This window comes from Vombatus ursinus, unplaced genomic scaffold (assembly GCF_900497805.2).
Source record: "Vombatus ursinus unplaced genomic scaffold, bare-nosed wombat genome assembly UNPS02014768.1, whole genome shotgun sequence".
Taxonomy (NCBI): Eukaryota; Metazoa; Chordata; class Mammalia; order Diprotodontia; family Vombatidae; genus Vombatus; species Vombatus ursinus.
Window position 1 is genome coordinate 11,107,095 of NW_020954546.1, and position 17,123 is coordinate 11,124,217.

Consider the following 17,123-nt stretch of genomic DNA (forward strand, 5'->3'; position numbering starts at 1 on the left):
GCACTGATCTGGAAGGTGGGGTATGTGTCTGTCTCTGCCCTCAGCCCTGACTGAATTATGATCCTTTGGAGAAGTTTGTGAACTTTGGATGGCATTGAAATCATTCCCATTTTGATTGCTGGGGCCAGCAGCACAAAACAAAACCACCAAGCATCCCCATCCCTACCTCTCCATAACGTCACTAAATTTAAACTGTCCCAAGTAGCCAGCACTTCTGTGGATGCTGATGAACGGTGGGCCTTGATGGCGTTTTAGAAATATTAACTCATTTCTTAACTTGCAAATATACACCCGGGGTGAGGAGGAAAAAGTGCTGCACATCAAGTGAACTTGGATTTCTAGAATGCAGTTGGGGGGACCGGGGGGGGAGCTTTTGTACTTTTACGTATCAAGGAAAGCCTCAGAGATGCCTTAGTGAGAGTGGCAAACAGTTCTTAGGAAAGGCAGGACGGTGACTGTCTGCTGACGCCGAATCGCTCGGCGCCGTCCCTGTCCTCGGCCTGTTTTCAGCTGTTTATCTGTGAAATAAAGTGACCTGGCTAAGTCAATCATAGCATCAAAAATCCAGAAATAAAAGTGACCCCAGAGGCCGAAGAGTCCAACCCCCTCATTTAAGCCTGAGGAAACCGAGGCCCATGAAAGTTAAGTGGCTGAGAATCAGAGGACCCTGGATCTGGAGCTGGTCTGGCCCCGCTCCCCTTTTACAGATGGGGAGACTGAGGCCCGGAGCAGAGAGGTGACGGCCCCAGATCCCACTGGGTGTAAGCAGGGCAGAGCTTGCCCCTCCACTTTAAAGCCATTTGCTCCTGTGGGTGCACATGGATGAATATCACCACGAAGGCGCCATGAGAGGGGAAAGGTTTAAAAATAGAATATGTGAATCCCAAATTCAGAGTGCAGCGTTGCTTCTGACTGCCAGGATGTGCAGGGGCTCTCGACCCTTCCCTGGTGAGATAGCGCTTTTACAGCTCCATGAATGTCACCTTCAGTGCCACAGGGTGGGGTCCAAAGTTAAGTGCTCAGAAGCCTTGGGTTGTGTGTCTGTGATGTCACATCCCCTTGTGCCAGCCTGGCACCAGCTGGCCAGCCGGCTTGTTCAGGGGCCCTTCTCTGAGGTTCCCTGGTGCACACCTGCCTGTTGGGAGAGTGAGAAAGGATCCTCTCCTCTGCTCTCCTTTTCTCTCTTCTTTTTCTTCTCTCCTCTTCTCTTCTTCCTCTTCTCGTCTCTCTTGTTTCTTCTCTCTCCTTGTTTTTTTTCCTCCTCTTTTTTTCCTCTCTTCTCTCCTCTCTTCTTTCCTCTTTGCTCTCTTCTCTTCCTCTTCTCTCTTTTTTCTTCTCTCTCTTCCTCTCCTCTCTTTTCTCTGCATCTCTGTCTCACACACACATACTCTCCAATTTTTACATGAAAAAATATCTCATGAAAACTGTTGGGATGTGTTTTACACCCTCTCCAGTACAGTAATTAAAAGAAATTTAAATTCCACAGAAAAGAGTGAAACTTGAAAAAGCTAATGACTCCCATGACCCTCAGCTTTTGAGCTTCTCCAGAAAACACTCAAATAAATCAAAGCAGTTCATTCCAGTAATTAGTTAGCCTCCCTCATAAAAGGGCCATCGGCACAAAGAAGTAGGGCCCTCGTGTTCTTGAATGATGAGAATTATGACAAAGTACTGACGGGCTGGGAGGGAGAGGGAGAGTGGACAGACAACTGGTCCCTGAGTCAGGACAAGCTGGGCCCCGCAGTGTGGCCCAGACAAGTTACTTCACCTTTAATTTCCCCAGGCACCTCTCTAAGACGGTAATTTGCAGGGGCCAGTGTGCCTCTTTAGAGAAAATGTCTCCATCAGAAATTCCTAAACCAATGAAATTGCAAGTGAAGACCCAAAGTCTCTGCCTTATTGGTAGAGAGCACAAACTCCATGGCCCTAGGCGAGTTAATTAACCTCTTGGTCCCCAGGGCAGCTCCCTCAGCTCGAGAGCTGAAGTAAGGCCATCTCCTCCCCAAGCATTGCCCCACCCAATCAGTGCCATCTTCGCCTCCATCTCGACCTCACTCCTGCAAAGATGGGAAGAGTTCTTTCTCTCGATGTGTTAGTCATTGGCCCTCTTAGTTCTGTCGAGGGCAATACCGGAACACATCGGGCTCATACATCCCCTTAGGTTAGAAAGCTAGCAGAAAAAGTCCTGCCTTTTAGCCTTCGGGGTTAGAAAATTGTTTGTGCCTTCCCCACCCCTCAGACTTTCTCCGGATTGGTGTCTCAGCCAGTCCATGGTATGGGCGCCATATTGTATGTAAGACTCGATGGTTATTCTCCCCTCTTGTCCTGCTTCAATAGAACTTCCTCTTCCCTGCAGGCTTCACAAATAAATTCATGTTGCTTCTGACACCTTAAAATGCTTTCTCCTTATTAACCTGTAAATTTATACTCTCAAATGGCTTGGCAGGATTGCCTATGGAATGATTTATGTGGCGCTTGAGAAGTTTTTTTGTGTCCAATAAGTAGTTTGAATAGTTATTCTATATTCATTATCAGATTATGTTACTGCTGCGAAAGTTGTTCGAGTTGTCACTTATGGTGTTCCTGGAAAGTCAAAAATGATCATGTTAATGCTCATTAGTGTAGCTGCTATGAAATGAATGACTAGAAACTGAAGCTATCCGTCTTGTCCTTTGCAGCATCCTGAAGTCCATGGAATTCGCCCCATCTGAAGGCGCTGGGACCCAGGTACTGAATCCAATTTCACCTTCGTCTTGTCATTCCGATTACCGCTGTCATTTCTCCATTTCTGCTCACTCTCGACTAGAATGAGTATTTGAAGACTTGAGAAATGTCAAAGAAAATGGCCCACTAGCCTAAGACTCTTCTCTCTTGACGGAAAGTACTAGCACGTAATTGATCACTGGTGCTGTGGTCCAACTTGCAGCTTAGTTGAACATTTAACCTTGTTAACGCAAATTGCCTTTAATTAAGTAGAGGGAAAAAAAGAGAGAGAGAGACATGTTATTAATGTTTTTTGAATTAGAAACTTGCTCAGACTAAATTACATTGCGATTTAACTAAGAACGTAGATGAATACAATTTCGGATTGAATGTCAGCAATTTTTTTTTAAAAAATTCAGGTTAATATTGATTTGCCAGGAATATTCATATTTAAAGAAATCTGAGCTTCCTGTTCCGTTGAGTTGGGAAGGCCAAGGAACAACATGCTGACGTTCATGCATTTTAATCTGACTACAGATGGAAAGTCATCAAATGGATTCTTTCTCCTGGAATTCCAAAGGGAGCTGCCACCAGCATGGCGGGTCTGAAAGGATTGCTTTGAGTTTGACTTTCTGATGGCTTGTTGTGAGCTAAATGGCCAGTTGCTCAGCCATATTGAGTGTTCAGATGGTTTGAAGTTGAAGACAAACTTTAAGGATGTAATTAATTCTCTAGTAGTAAAAAGATAGTTTCGACCACCAGGGTTTCATTAAAACTAAAATTTAAAAATAAGAACAAGAACTTGTCGGAATATTTCTAGTGAAAATTCTAGAACTCTTTATTTTTTGAGTTTGAGTTCATGTAACACCAGATGGGGAATTTGAAGACCTGCCACCTGTTAACTTTTTAACTTTGGTCAAGTTTCTGGTACGGCCAGATGAAGTCTTACCAACTAGTCACTCAATAAGCATTTATTAAGTGCCTGCCTTGGGTCAGGCACCATGCTAGGCTCTGAAGGTACAAAAACCAAAGTGAAACAATCACTGTCCTCAAGGAGCTTCTGCTCCAAATCTTTGATTATATTATTAAGCTGGGAATTCGAAAAGAAAGTTTTAAGTCCCTAGCTGTCCAGTCAAAAGAGAAGACAAGGGTAAATCTCCCCATCCCACCCTGCCTCCAGCCTCACATCACTGGATCAAACGTGATTTTTCTCTCCTTACCAAATCCCTTCTTGTTAGCCCCACGCTTCAGCTTATCCCTGCTTCAGATGACATAATTGATCGTGGAAGTAAAGGCATGTTTTGACTTGGGTCTAGGATGCGACCAAGCCGCTGGAGGTCTTACTGCTGGAGAAGAACCGCTCTCTGCAGTCCGAGAATGCCACCCTGCGAATTACCAATAGTGACCTGAGCGGTAGGTTCATGGGATCTCGATTCTGGCACTTGGTTACTTTTCCAGGGGATACTAGGAAGAGGAAGGTGAAACGTGAGTCTGGGCTAACGCCTCAGAAAGATCAGTGGACTTGCGAGGTCCTAGGGTCCTAGGGAGACAGTTTCCTCCTTCCTCCCCGTTGGGAGAATGGCTAAGAGGATGAACATAGCAGAATCTGTAGATGCGGTAGATCGCTGTAGAGGACGTTTCAAAGTGGTAGACCAAGTGGGAGATTTAAAGGATGCTTTCTCCACTAATCCTTTTCTAGCTCTGCTGCCAAGAGCAAAAAATCGAGGTCGGCCTGTTTTCTTTGGTGTTCCGGTAACCATGCCTCCCCCTTCTCCCCTCAATCTCAGGGAAGGTTCTTTGCTTTGGTCAGCGTTTCTGGGTGGGGGGAGGCTGCCCCCAGGCTTGGCCTCTTTTAACTCTTTGTGTACCTGGTTGGAGTCCTAGCTTTTTGGGACTGGCTGTGCTTCTGGTCTGGGAGTCGGGAAAACATTTCAAGGTGTCCGATGATGTTGCCTCCTTAAGAATGTGTGTGCCTTCACTCCGATAGACATCTCACAGTGCCTCCTCCTCAAAGCCAGGTGTTTGAGAGAATCCATTGGTCCATAAATGTCAGTGCTTGCTGCTCCAGGTCAGGCAGGGTTCCTCGGGGAGTAGCTCGAAGGCTAGCGCTCCAATAATGGCCCTGCCGCGTGCGCCCTGTCGACTCTTTACTGTGTGTGGTACCGCGCTTCATGTAACACTGAGAATTTCAGTTTCTGTAAAAAGGGGATTCTCCAGGCTGCAACGTACAAGAAAGGTGCAAACATGAAAATGCATGTTGCTTGTTTTGGGGGGCCTTGTTTGGCTGATTAAAATTTCAATTTACAAACCAACCAACCAACACACCTCATTGGCCCTTGTAAAAATCTGCACTACTTTCCCTTTTGCGGGGCAAACTTTGCATTTTGATCTTGGTTTTTCCCTTTTTAATCCCCCATAATGCATTATGTTTGACCTTCCTTGTAGGGTCAGCCAGGAGAAAAGGGAAAGACCAGCCTGAGAATCCGCGCCCTGGAGCTTTGCCGGCCTCCCCTCCTTCTCAGTTGCCCCGCAACCCAGGGGAGCAGGTTTCCAATACTAATGGTACACACCAGTTCTCACCAACGGGTTTAAGTCAAGACTTTTTCAGCTCATCCCTGGCAAGCCCCAGCCTACCCCTGGCTTCTACAGGAAAATTTGCACTAAACTCTCTCCTCCAGCGACAGCTAATGCAGTCCTTCTACTCCAAGGCCATGCAGGAAGCCGGAAGCACAAGCATGATTTTTCCAACAGGTCAATACAGCACAAATTCCATCCCCTCCCAAAGTCCATTACAACAAAGCCCCGACGTAAATGGCCTGGCCCCATCTCCCAGCCAGTCCGAAAGCGCCGGCAGCGTCTCCGAAGGCGAGGAGATGGACACAGCTGAGATTGCGCGCCAGGTGAAAGAACAGTTGATCAAGCACAATATTGGACAGCGGATATTTGGACATTATGTCTTGGGACTGTCGCAAGGGTCCGTGAGCGAGATCCTGGCCCGGCCAAAGCCATGGAACAAGCTGACCGTGCGGGGCAAGGAGCCGTTCCACAAGATGAAGCAGTTCCTGTCGGACGAACAGAACATCTTGGCTCTCCGGAGCATCCAGGGCCGACAAAGAGGTGAGAGCCCTTCCCTGTTGGGAGGAAACTTGGGGAGTATGGCGCCAGAACGTTAATATCAAGCGTCAGTTACCGCTCTCTCTGCTCCCGGTCATTAGCCTAGGCAGAGGAAGTCGTTAGCCTTTGGAAACCTCTCCTTCCAGGCTTGTGCACTAATCACAGTAATAATCGTCATAATCATAATAACAATAACAGTACCAATAACCACTCACATTTCGATAGTGCTTTCAATCTGACAAAGCCTTTAACATCTCTTAACACCACCCTGGGAATAAGGTCAGGCGAGTAGCGTAACCGCCGTTGGGCCGAGGAGGAAGTTGACATGAGTCGCCCGTGGTCAAGTGGGTCCTGAGGGTCAGAGCTAAGCTTTTGAACCCAGGTCTCCTGCCATTCCGTCCACTGCGCTCCCCATTACGTGTTACTGCTCTCAAGGGCAAGACCGTACAGCCTGTTTAATGAGCAGAGGTCAGTTTGGACCCTGGCAGAGAGCTCACTTGGGTCGACCTCAAGTCCAATAAAAGACCATTGGCTTAGAGGAGTTCAGAGACAGCACTGAGCATGGAAGGAGAAGGTTCCAGCCAAGAATTCTAGTCTCCAGCCCATCCTCAAAAGAGGTTATTCCCTAGTGCTAGCTGTCTTCTTACATCTGCGACCTTGCAGTAGGCTTCAGTATTGGGAAATGGGCACGTGCTTACACCCCACAGGGATCCAAGAGCGTTCATTTGACTCTCTGAGAAGGGGGCTTTTGTTAAGTCAGTGCTTTCCCTTAAGGAAGGTCATGGGACCACAGACCGAGAGCTGGAAGAGTCTTGAGACATTTTCATGCAGCCCTTTGGTTTTACAGTTGAGGAAACAGGCCCCAGGAGGGCAAGTAACTTATCCAGGGCCACATGGGTACAGAGCATCATAGACAGACTCACAGACCTAGGGCTCAGAAGGAGCTTGGAGCCTTCTTTGTCCGACCTTCTCATTTTACAAATGAGGGAAACTGAGGCCCAGAGAAAGGAAGTGATTGGCCTTCCTTAGGTAAAAAAGAATAGTTCAGAAAGAAAACAGTAATACCAGAGAGAGGTATGTTCAAAGGTCAGACATTTGAAACAGATTACAAAATTTAGATTTTTAACAAAGTGGGAGGATTTTTCCAGAGCCTCAATTTGCGGCAGGCATATAGAGGTGGTTTTTTTATGGTAATGTTCCTTTAAATTAAATGTCTCCAAATGATGAATGTGGTGGTTTGCTTGGGGGGGTGGGGGGGTGATTTTCTTTTGAGAAGACTCTTTCTTTGTAAAAACCTCTTCATTTTATTTCATATTTTCATAGGCTTGTATTCCTCTATGGTCATTCTCTCTTAGTCCGGTTTAGGGCCTTTTCCCGGTGCCTGGCTCCTTCCAAAGCCCCAGGCCTTCGAATCGTTCCATCCAGGGGCAGTCTGTCCTCTCTCATGTCCCAGCTCATATCGTCACCACCACTGTCCCCTGATTGTTTTGTTCTTACCACACTTGTTTTTCAACAGAAAATCCAGGCCAGAACCTGAACAGACTATTTCAGGAAGTGCCGAAACGAAGAAATGGGTCTGAAGGTACGTCACCGGCAGGTGTTTGTCTTTGCGGTCCCTCACCTCGGCAGCGGCGTGCACGCATTAGTTAGTGGGGTCTTTTTGTTAAACTGTGCAGTTTGATTCTGGCCTGGAATCTGATGGAAAAACAGAGCTAGTAAGTATAAAACAACGCATGGGTTAGACCGCACCGTTCCCCCCACTCTATCTTCAGCATACGGATGTGGATGTCTAAAAAGAGAGAAGCAGAGGGCCGGGTATTTCAGGGAGTCTCCCCTCCCAGTCCCCATCAGAACCCACAGATGGCAGGGCTCCTGTTCTCCTCTGAGCAGGTGAAACAAGAGACATCATGCAGAAGAATAGTATTTGTGGGCAAAACCAGACATCACTGATTTTTTTATGCTTTTATCTAAAGAAATACCATTCAAGTATGTGTTAAACACCTACTGTGTGCCTGGCACTGGGCTCAGTGCTGGGGTTACAAAAATGAAATTGCCCCTAACTGGAAGAGCTCATACTCTCTAGAGGGGGACAGTCAGTCAGGAAAAGTGCTAGGTGCTAAGGAAACAAGAGCAAAAATGAAATAGCCTCCACCCTTAAGGGACCTACATTCAATAAGAGGCTACAATCAGTGAATCAAGTAACATTTATTAAGTACCTGTTGTGTACCTGTCACTTGTGCTGGGTGTTGGGGACAAAAATGAAGTAGTCCCTGTGCACACACACAATCACACATAGGTATGTATGTGTGTATGTGTATATAAAATCACCCGGCATTTATTAAGCACCTGCTGTGTGCCAGACCTCGCATTAGGGGCTGGAGATATAAAGGCATGTTAATAATGTAGGGCAAATCCCAGATATTTGGGTGTTGTTTCTCAGTCTTGGTCACCATACTCTTTGGAGCTACTTTTTACAGAGGCATTTACCTGTCTTGGCACTAGCGGCAGAATATATATTTAGATGGTTTAATTTGGGGTCCAGAAGGGGCAACATGGGGTGCTAGTCTGGAAGGCCTGAGTTTGAGGTTTTGCCTCTGACACATCCTAGCCAGATGACCTTACACATGCCACAGTAGTTTTCCCAGTGCTCCCAGCAACTCTCTGGGCCTCTGTGGTGGCCCCTAGAGAAGATGTGACCCAGATTGGTTTCCGTCTCTGAGCTGTGTGTTTTTGGCTGCTTTGCACCACATCACTATAGTCTAGTGGACTCTGCATTCTTCTCTCTGGGAATTGATAGAGGCCTCTTTCCTTACTTTAAAAAAAAAAAAGTAGAAAGTGAAATCCTCCCATTGCTAGGGAGGTGTGTTGACAGATCTGGAAACTGTAAAACTAAATCTCTTGACTCTTTACCTTATGCAACCTGAAGATTAAAACTAACCAGAATTAACACTGCTCTCTGCTAAAAATGTTTTCTATTTTAGATTCCAGCCTTGAATAAATGTACAGTGTCTGAATTTGATTGCAAACTGAATCAGTTGGGGTAGTTGTTTTGAAATGGTTTTAATGAGAATATCTCACCTTTTTGCTGTTAAAAAAAAAATGTGAATTGACAAATTTCTTTCATCCTCCTGCACAATCTAGCCAAGTCTTGCCAGGCTGGAGCCCCCTCACCTGGGGACTTGTCCAGCATGAGTCAATACAAAGTTCCCCTCTCCTTGTCAAAATAATACTTGTCTTAGAATAGATAACACAGGAATAATTTCCTGCAAGGTGTCACAATCCAAGGTATGAACCTCCCGTAGCAGTAAGAGCAGGTCAATGTCTGGTCATTACAAAGGCCTTGCTGGCACTAGCTGCGACTCCAGGGGCTCTTTGTCAGAATGACCGCCCCGCTCGCTGTTGGCTTTGCTGTAGAATGGGGGCTTCACGGCTTCCGTTTTCTTTCTCTCCGTAGGGAACATCACGACTCGAATCCGAACCACTGAGACTAGCTCCGATGAAGCCATCAAGTCAATTCTGGAGCAGGCCAGAAGGGAGCTGCAAGTACAGAAAACAGGTATGGCTGGACGGACAGACGGCCGGCTTCCCTCTGCGCTCCCCCACGTCACTCAGGCAGCCCTGCTGGGCCTGCTGTAGCAGCCCTTGGCCCTGTGGGAGGGCTCGCTCGGGTGCACTGGGGGCGTCTGCTCGGGATTCATTTTGCCCAGACTCGTGGTCGATTTTTTTTCCCACCGCTCCTGTGGCTTTTGAGCCAAAACCCAGTTGTAGCCTCCAGCCTTCTTGTTAAGCAGGAGACTTCATGGAATAATTATTTTCACACTGAGCGGTTTATTCACTTAAATTTTTTTCATAGGCTCATTTTAAAGACGCTTTAAACTTTACTATGGTTTAAAATGGGCTTCCTTTCGCACAGCACCTGCCCCGATTATATTGCGCCTGTGTGGAGTGGTGGCATTTTCCATGTGTCTGACTGCTCCCTACACTGTCTGGGCTCCTTTGCTGGTCCTCCCTCCCCGCTTCAGGACCCAGCACTGAAGGAGTGAATGCTTTGAATTCACGCTTCTCTCGATCACAGGGTGCACTTGTAATTTGGATGTGGTACCTGAAAATGAAAACTGACCTTGTGGCAAAATGGTGCTAACGTATTTAATATCTGCTTAGTATAGTTTTATTTGGAGAAGGCTTATGATTAGATTTCTCAATTTGAAACATGGCTGAGCCTCATTCTTTTAGATGTGAGCCTCTTCACCCTTTCTTGTATCAAGGACCGTTGTGGCATCCTGGTGAAGCCTGCAGGCCCCTTCTCAGGATCATTCTTCCTAAACCCATAAAATACTATACATAGGAGTAAAGGAAAGCCTTTATATTGAAATACAGTTAGCCACATATTTTTAAAAACAAGTTCAGAAGCCCTGCTTTGGATAAATCAGAACGAAGGAAAAGAATGCATTTCAGCTTTTCTCATCTTGAGTCTTGATACAGCTTGATGGACCAGGCTGCAAATTCTGTAAAATGTTTTGGCTTTGAAGGAAGAGTCAGTGCCTGGATTGTGTCTGTTAGAAGTCACCTTTGCTAGTCTAGACCTTTCCTATTTCCAGTGAGTAGGACACTGGACTTAGATTCCAGAAGACCAGGATTCACCTCTCCCCTCAGGCACTCACTAGCTGTGTGCTTAAGTGCAAGTCACTTCACATCTCTGTGCCTCGGTTTCCTCATCTGTCATGTGATGGCCTCTGCCTCTGCTTCAGGGTTCTCTTTCATTTGTCCTGTCCTAAAAGGCCTTGTGCCACTATCACAACCATGTTTTCCAACCCTAATCTTCAAGCACAAAGGTCACATGCCCAGATCATTTTGTTACAGCTGGCTTAGGTGCAGGGACTTGTCCACTGCCCAGCGAGACCCATGGCACTGAGCTGTCTAGCGCCGGATGAGCCAGTAGTATCAGCCTTGAGGTCTTCCCTAGTTTGAGCTGCAAAACTCCCACCATTGAGGAAATAGATATTCTTCTTCCTTGATCCTTTGCCCAGAAGGAGAAGAGAGTTTATTAGGCTGGTCACGACCCATCAGCCACATTGTTCCTGGGACAGAAAGCCTTGGTGTAAGTCTTATGATTACCTATCCCTAAAGAAGGGTACCTGGAAATCAGGGTCACGCACAGTACTGTATTTGACAGCTCCACCTTCACCGTACAAATGAGGAAACAAGATGAGAGGTGAATTGACTTCAGTCAGCAATTCTGAAGTCCCTGCTCTGTCCCAAACACAGTGCTGGACCCAAGGTATGATGAAGTAAATGAAACTTTGCTGCCCACGGTCCCATATCTGGGCAGGGCCAGGCCTAGAACCCAGATGGTCTGGCTGTTCCCAGTTTAGCTCCCTTTCCCACAGTAACAAGTGGTTCGCCTTCTTCCGTGCTCTTGTGATAAACAGGAGCTTTTTAAAAAGTGGCCCAAAGTCGCCGATGGATGCTACTGGCTTTGCTTCAGAATTTAATAAAAAATGTACGTCCCCTTGTAAGCTGCCAGCATGAGTGCCAGACACCATGAGTGCCAGTCTGTAGCCTATGGCACAAATGGAAAGAAGCTAGGCCAGCCGCTGGATGCTAGCGAGCATTCTCCTTAGAACCAGTCACCACCCATTGAGGAAGTCCTCACCATGTGCTGGGCTTCAGGGGGACAAAGACAAAAATGAAACAGTTCCTGCCCTCCAGGAGCTTACCATCCTCCCAGGTCCGGTGGTGTGCACCTCTTTATGTATGTGCAAAGCAAATAGAAAGAGAATCCCAAGGACAGACTGCCACCAAACAGCAGTCACAGGGTCGCAGATCACCCCCCAGCCCAGGCTTCCCATGTTATAGAGGAGGTCACTGGCCCAAGGTGATTGCAGAGAGGCAGTTTCAGAGGCTGGATGTGAACCCAGGTCCTCTGACTCCAAAGACAGTGTTTTTCCCTCTATACCACTCTGTTTTTAGCACCACAACCCAATCCATGAGAACAAGGGTTGCATTGGCTGAATTTTACAAGGTTATAGAAAAGAGAGAGTGGTGGTGTGTCTACGAATGACTTGGTTTTGGGAGTGGGGCCGGCTCTGGCTCCACACGGGCCCAGCTGGAGGGAGGCGGGCAGGACGCAGGTGCGATCACTGTCTCTCCGTCTCTGTCCCATGCAGCAGAGCCAGCCCAGCCGTCCTCGGCCTCGAGCAGCGGTAACTCAGACGATGCCATCCGCTCCATCCTGCAGCAAGCCCGCCGAGAAATGGAGGCCCAGCAAGCAGCCCTTGACCCTGCCTTAAAGCCAACACCCTTGTCTCAAGCCGACATCTCCATCTTATCCCCCAAAATAATAACCACCTCGCCAATGTCCTCAGTGTCCAGCTACTCTCCTTTGGCCATCTCCCTAAAGAAGCACTCTTCGGCAGCAGACTCCAGTATCTCTGCTTTGCAGAACCTCTCAGGCCTCAAGAAGGAGGCCCAGGAGGCCCCTGTGCTAGAGCTTCACGGGGTAACAGACTCCACACAAGGCGTGCTCAGACACGTTAAAAACGAGCTGGGCCGGGGCGGTGTCTGGAAGGACCACTGGTGGAACACCGTCCAGCACGAAAGGAGAAGCACAGCTCCTCCCGAGGAGATAAAGGTTGAGGAAAGTGGCAGTGGGAAGGAAAAGCCCAGCAGCAGTAACCAGCCCCGGCCAGACCGCGGCCAGCTCCAAGGACCCTCTTCTTCCGAGTACTGGAAAGAGTGGCCAAGCGCTGAGTCACCCTACTCCCAGAGCTCGGAGCTGAGCTTGACGGGAGCCAGCCGCAGCGAGACGCCCCAAAACAGCCCGCTTCCCTCCTCCCCTATCGTGCCCCTGTCAAAGCCATCCAAGCCCTCCGTCCCGCCGCTGACGCCGGAGCAGTACGAGATCTACATGTACCAGGAAGTGGACACGATAGAGCTGACGCGCCAGGTCAAGGAGAAGCTGGCCAAGAATGGCATCTGTCAGAGAATCTTCGGGGAAAAGGTAAAGGACTTACTGTTTCCTACTCAGTGGTGGTCTGCCTAGGTTTTTATCTTGATTGAAGGAATGAAAGGTTCCTCCTTATCCATAATGGTCTGAACATGAAAAAAAGTATGTCACCATCTTTTGACTGGGCTAAAGAAAACGCTATTGTCCTTTTGTGAATCAGACGGTCTGCCTCAGTCTCCTCCCCTGTAACGGGGCAGTCCCTTCCAGCTCCAAATCTATGAGTCTATGACCTGGGTTGGAACCTCAGAGATCATTGTAAAGGAGTCTAGGCAGATACACAAGGTCTAAGAAAGAGGGGAGAAGATATGCCAAAATATACCTGTTTTGACTAAAGTCCTTATAACCCGTGATGTGTCCCTTTGATATAAATGTCGAGTTTAAAATGAGATGATACAATCAAAACTGAATTCTCTCTTGTCCCCACAGAAGAGGTGTGAGAGGGCACCTCCCTCTGTTTCTTTGCAGAGGTGGGGGATTATGGGTTTGGAGCATTTCATATAATGTTAGATTTGTGGGTATGTTGATTGGTCTGCTGAATTTTTGTTTTTTTGCTTGTCTTTTGTAATTATATGGGGTGTCTGGGAAGGGGAGGGGAGTGTCCCTTGGGAAATCAGTCAGCAGGAATTGTGGGAAATAGAGGTAGCAAGCATTAGAAAGGCAGGTAAGGCAAAGTCAAAAGATAGGAATAAAAATTTTATTTAGAAAATAAAATATGCCCTACATTCCCAAAAAAGAAGAGTGGAGTGTCCAGGCTGGGAAGAAGGCATTTTTCTGCCCCTCAGAGCTTCCATGTCATGATTCTTGATAAATAGGAAGGTAGAATATGATGAGTAAAGCCCAAAGAATTCATCTTTCTCTTTTGGAGACAGCTTTAAATAAAATGAAACAGCAGACAGTACCACCAAGGCAAACACATTGGGAATTGTGTGTTCACCCATCAGGTGTCAGCGCCGTAGAGATCATCTAGTCCAAGCACCCCATCTTAGAGCTCAGGAAGCCAGGAGACTTGCCCACGGTCACACAGCTGAGGTTCCAGCCCAGGTCATAGACTCATAGATTTGGAGCTGGAAGGGACTTCCAGAAGTACAACTGCCCCCTGTTACAGAGGGGGAGACTGAGGCAGACAGTGGCTAAGTGACTAGCCCAGGGTGACCCAGGCAGCAAGTGTCTGAGACCAGATTTAAATTCGGGCTTACCCGACTCCAGCCTGGCGCTCTAACTCCTGCTCTGCCCAGCTGCCCCGGGAGATCCCCTTTTCGAGGCCATCGCATCCCACCCCATCGTTTTACAGGTCTTACAGGTGGTGGCAGAGACAGGACTCACTGGGTAGAGCCCACCTCCCTGGCATCGTCAGTTCCTAGTGAATTTGCATAATGAATTATTTTGATACTGATGCCCTGAGGATGTATTGGGCAGGCCAGCCATGCTTTTTAGTTTACCATTGGGAAGGTAATTTAAGGAGATTTAAGTCCACGCTGACTTTCCTGCCTCTAGCTCAGAGATTTCCAAATGCTGTCCTCAGATGCATTTCCACTCCCCCACCCCCACCCGGTCCCCAGGAGTGGAGCTCTTGAATATGTTTGGAGAGTATTTGGGTATGTGTGTGTGGGTGTTTATACCTATACATATGTATGACCATATGTAAAAATAAGCAAATTTTACACATCCCTGTGACTTTTAATCATCATTGTGGAGATGTGTCTCCATTTGTAGATTAACTCTTCAAAATGTTTCCCCTTCAGCTCCCTAGCTCGCTTCTGGGCTGGCCCCACCGCTGACCCCGATGCTCAGGCAGTGCATGATCAGCAAACACAAGCTCATGGCATTGATTCTGTTATTAGAGAGGCAGCATGAGCTGTACATAGGGGAAGGAGAGCCGGCCTGCAGTCAGGAAGTCCTGGGTTCACGTCCCATCTCAGACGCCCTCTGGCTTCGTGACCCTGGGGAAGTACCACGGCAGCCCTCCTGGTCCAGAGCCGCAGAGCTGTGCCCACCTGCATTAAGAGGGGGCGTTTTCTCACCAGGAGCTCCCTAGGCCAAGAAAGCAGTCCCCTTCAGACTACCAGCACAAAACCCACAGTGGTTCTGATCCCAGACCAGGAAGCTACATCCGTTAACAGGCATGTCCTAATCCACCTCGTGCCCAGTGGACATGACTCGCCCCTGCTGTGATTGGGTCTCCATCACTGTAGTCGTTGTAGCTGGCTTGCCCGGCATTCCCCCGTGCACCCCAAAATCAGGCACATAGGTATTTTCACTGTAACATTAGCATCAGGAAAAGCTAAGAGCCCCCTCCCCTCCTCTCTGATCACTCAGTCTCCCTTCCATCGCTCAGCCTGAGCTCCAGAAATGCCCATCGCATCATTCTCTTCTGGCGTGGGTGAAAATAGGGGCTCCAAAGTCTTGGCACCTCCCCTGGCCCCTGCACGCCGCTCCCCAAGTGATCCCAGAGTCCAGGGTCATTTAGCGCTGGAAGGGACCTCGGAGACCCCGTCCTTTTACAGACAGGGGAGCTGAGGGCCGCTGAGCTGGGAGGGAAGGCCCTGTGACTCCCAGGGAGGTCACCGCGATGCCTCGCGTCGTCGATGATGAGCAGCGTCTCTAACCCCGCGCTGACGTCCGTGTTTTCTGGTTGTCACTCAAGGTTTTGGGCCTCTCACAGGGCAGTGTCAGTGACATGCTGTCAAGGCCGAAGCCGTGGAGTAAACTGACCCAGAAGGGCCGAGAACCGTTTATTCGGATGCAGCTGTGGCTCAACGGCGAGCTGGGCCAGTGCGTCCTGCCTGTGCAAGGGCAGCCACCAGGACAAGGTAACTAACGTTCCGCCACGCTGGTACCGGGGAGTAAGGAGGGCTGGAGGGAGGGACGAGGAGGCACCAGTGGGCAGGCGGGACCCACCTTGCTTTCACAACCTGTTGCTATGGGGCCACCTTGGGTTTCATGAAAGGAAGGCTTATGCTCTGCTAAATCTGCAAGCAGCAAATGAGTTACCAATTAAGAAATTGCTGTTTATGCATAAATATAGTGCAAAAATCAAGGAACTGAGATGGAGAATTAGAAAAAATGTGAAAGGTAAATAACCGTTAGGTCGTCCCGGGAAGTGGAACGTTGCACGTGCGAGGGCCTCCGGTTCAGGGGGACGCTCAGCCTTTGTCGGCACAGGGGATGGGTCGCACTTCAACGCCTGAGGGGGGACTCGCCTAGGGCCTTTGTTCCCCCGTGGGAGGTCAGACTCGTGGCATCGGGGTCTGCTCTGGACCTTAGACCTGGGATGAGAGGAGACGGCACCTTTGATCTGTCCTGGGTTAACTCCCCTTCCCTCCTTTTGTCCCCTTTTCTGCTCCAGTCCTCCACTCTGTGACGTCATTGCAGGACTCCCTCCAGCAGGGCTGTGTGAGCTCAGGTAACTCATTCACTGCTTTCTCTTGGCTTGGGCGGGAAATGTGCCTTTGCTGTGAAGGGGCTTCTCTGCCTTGTGGTCTGCCCAGCCAGGCTTTCGTTGAGTGGGGAGAGCTCAGAGGTGAAACCAGAAGGTTCTATTCTAGGCTGTGTAATTAGCAAGCCAAATTCCTCATGGTCCTCCTCTCCTTTCCTCCCTCTTTCTCTTTTTCCCTTTCTTTCTTTTATTCTTTCTCCCTTTTTCTTCCTTCCTTCCCTCCCTTTTTTCCTTTCCTTTTTCTTTCTCTTTCCCTTTCTTTTTCAATTCTTTCTCCCTTTTTCTTCCTCCCTCCCTTTCTTTCCTTCCTTCCTTCCCTTTCTGTTTTTTCTCTCTTTTGTTCTTTCTCTCTTTTTCTTCCTTCCCTCCTTTTCTCTTTCTTTCCTCCTCCCCTTCCTCCCTCTCTTCTTCCTCCCTACCTCCCTTTCTTCCCTTTCTCTTTCTCTTTTCTTTTTTTCTTTCTCTTGTTCTTTTTCCCTTTTTCTTTCTTCCTTCCTTTCTTCCCTTTCCCTTTCTCTTTTGCTCTTTCTTCCATTTCTTTTCTTTTGTTCTTCTTTCTTTTCTTCTTTTTACTATGGGAGGGGCAAGAGGGCAGAACAGTAGCCACATCCACTCATAGAAGATCCTCTTCTCCAGGAGCACTTACCAGTTGTGTGTGTCCTGGACCTCTTTGGTGATCAATCTGGTGAAGCCCAGGGGTGCCTTCTCAGAACACTGTTTTTAAATGCATGCAATGAAATACGCAGGATTACAAAGAAGATTATGCTGATTATATTGCATATAGTTAATAGTGCTTAAAAACAACCAAGCCAGCAGCCTGCAGAAGAATTCCTGTGGGAGAGCTTGTGTGTGGGGCACCTGGCT

General features: G+C 48.1%; 1 protein-coding gene across 9 annotated transcripts in view; it reads left to right on the forward strand.

The window, feature by feature from the left end:
- Window positions 1-17,123, forward strand: part of CUX1 (cut like homeobox 1) — a 467,724-nt gene that overhangs the window by 357,544 nt on the left and 93,057 nt on the right. For 3 of the 9 annotated variants that reach the window (XM_027861836.1, XM_027861837.1, XM_027861838.1), the window contains exons 13-20: window positions 2,679-2,727; window positions 4,020-4,116; window positions 5,149-5,820; window positions 7,334-7,399; window positions 9,272-9,373; window positions 11,985-12,817; window positions 15,468-15,633; window positions 16,170-16,226. In XM_027861836.1, coding sequence (XP_027717637.1) covers window positions 2,679-2,727; window positions 4,020-4,116; window positions 5,149-5,820; window positions 7,334-7,399; window positions 9,272-9,373; window positions 11,985-12,817; window positions 15,468-15,633; window positions 16,170-16,226 — 2,042 coding nt within the window. The remainder of the gene's footprint in view (window positions 1-2,678; window positions 2,728-4,019; window positions 4,117-5,148; window positions 5,821-7,333; window positions 7,400-9,271; window positions 9,374-11,984; window positions 12,818-15,467; window positions 15,634-16,169; window positions 16,227-17,123) is intronic. The other 6 variants (XM_027861841.1, XM_027861842.1, XM_027861845.1 and 3 more) reach the window with 4 other exon arrangements.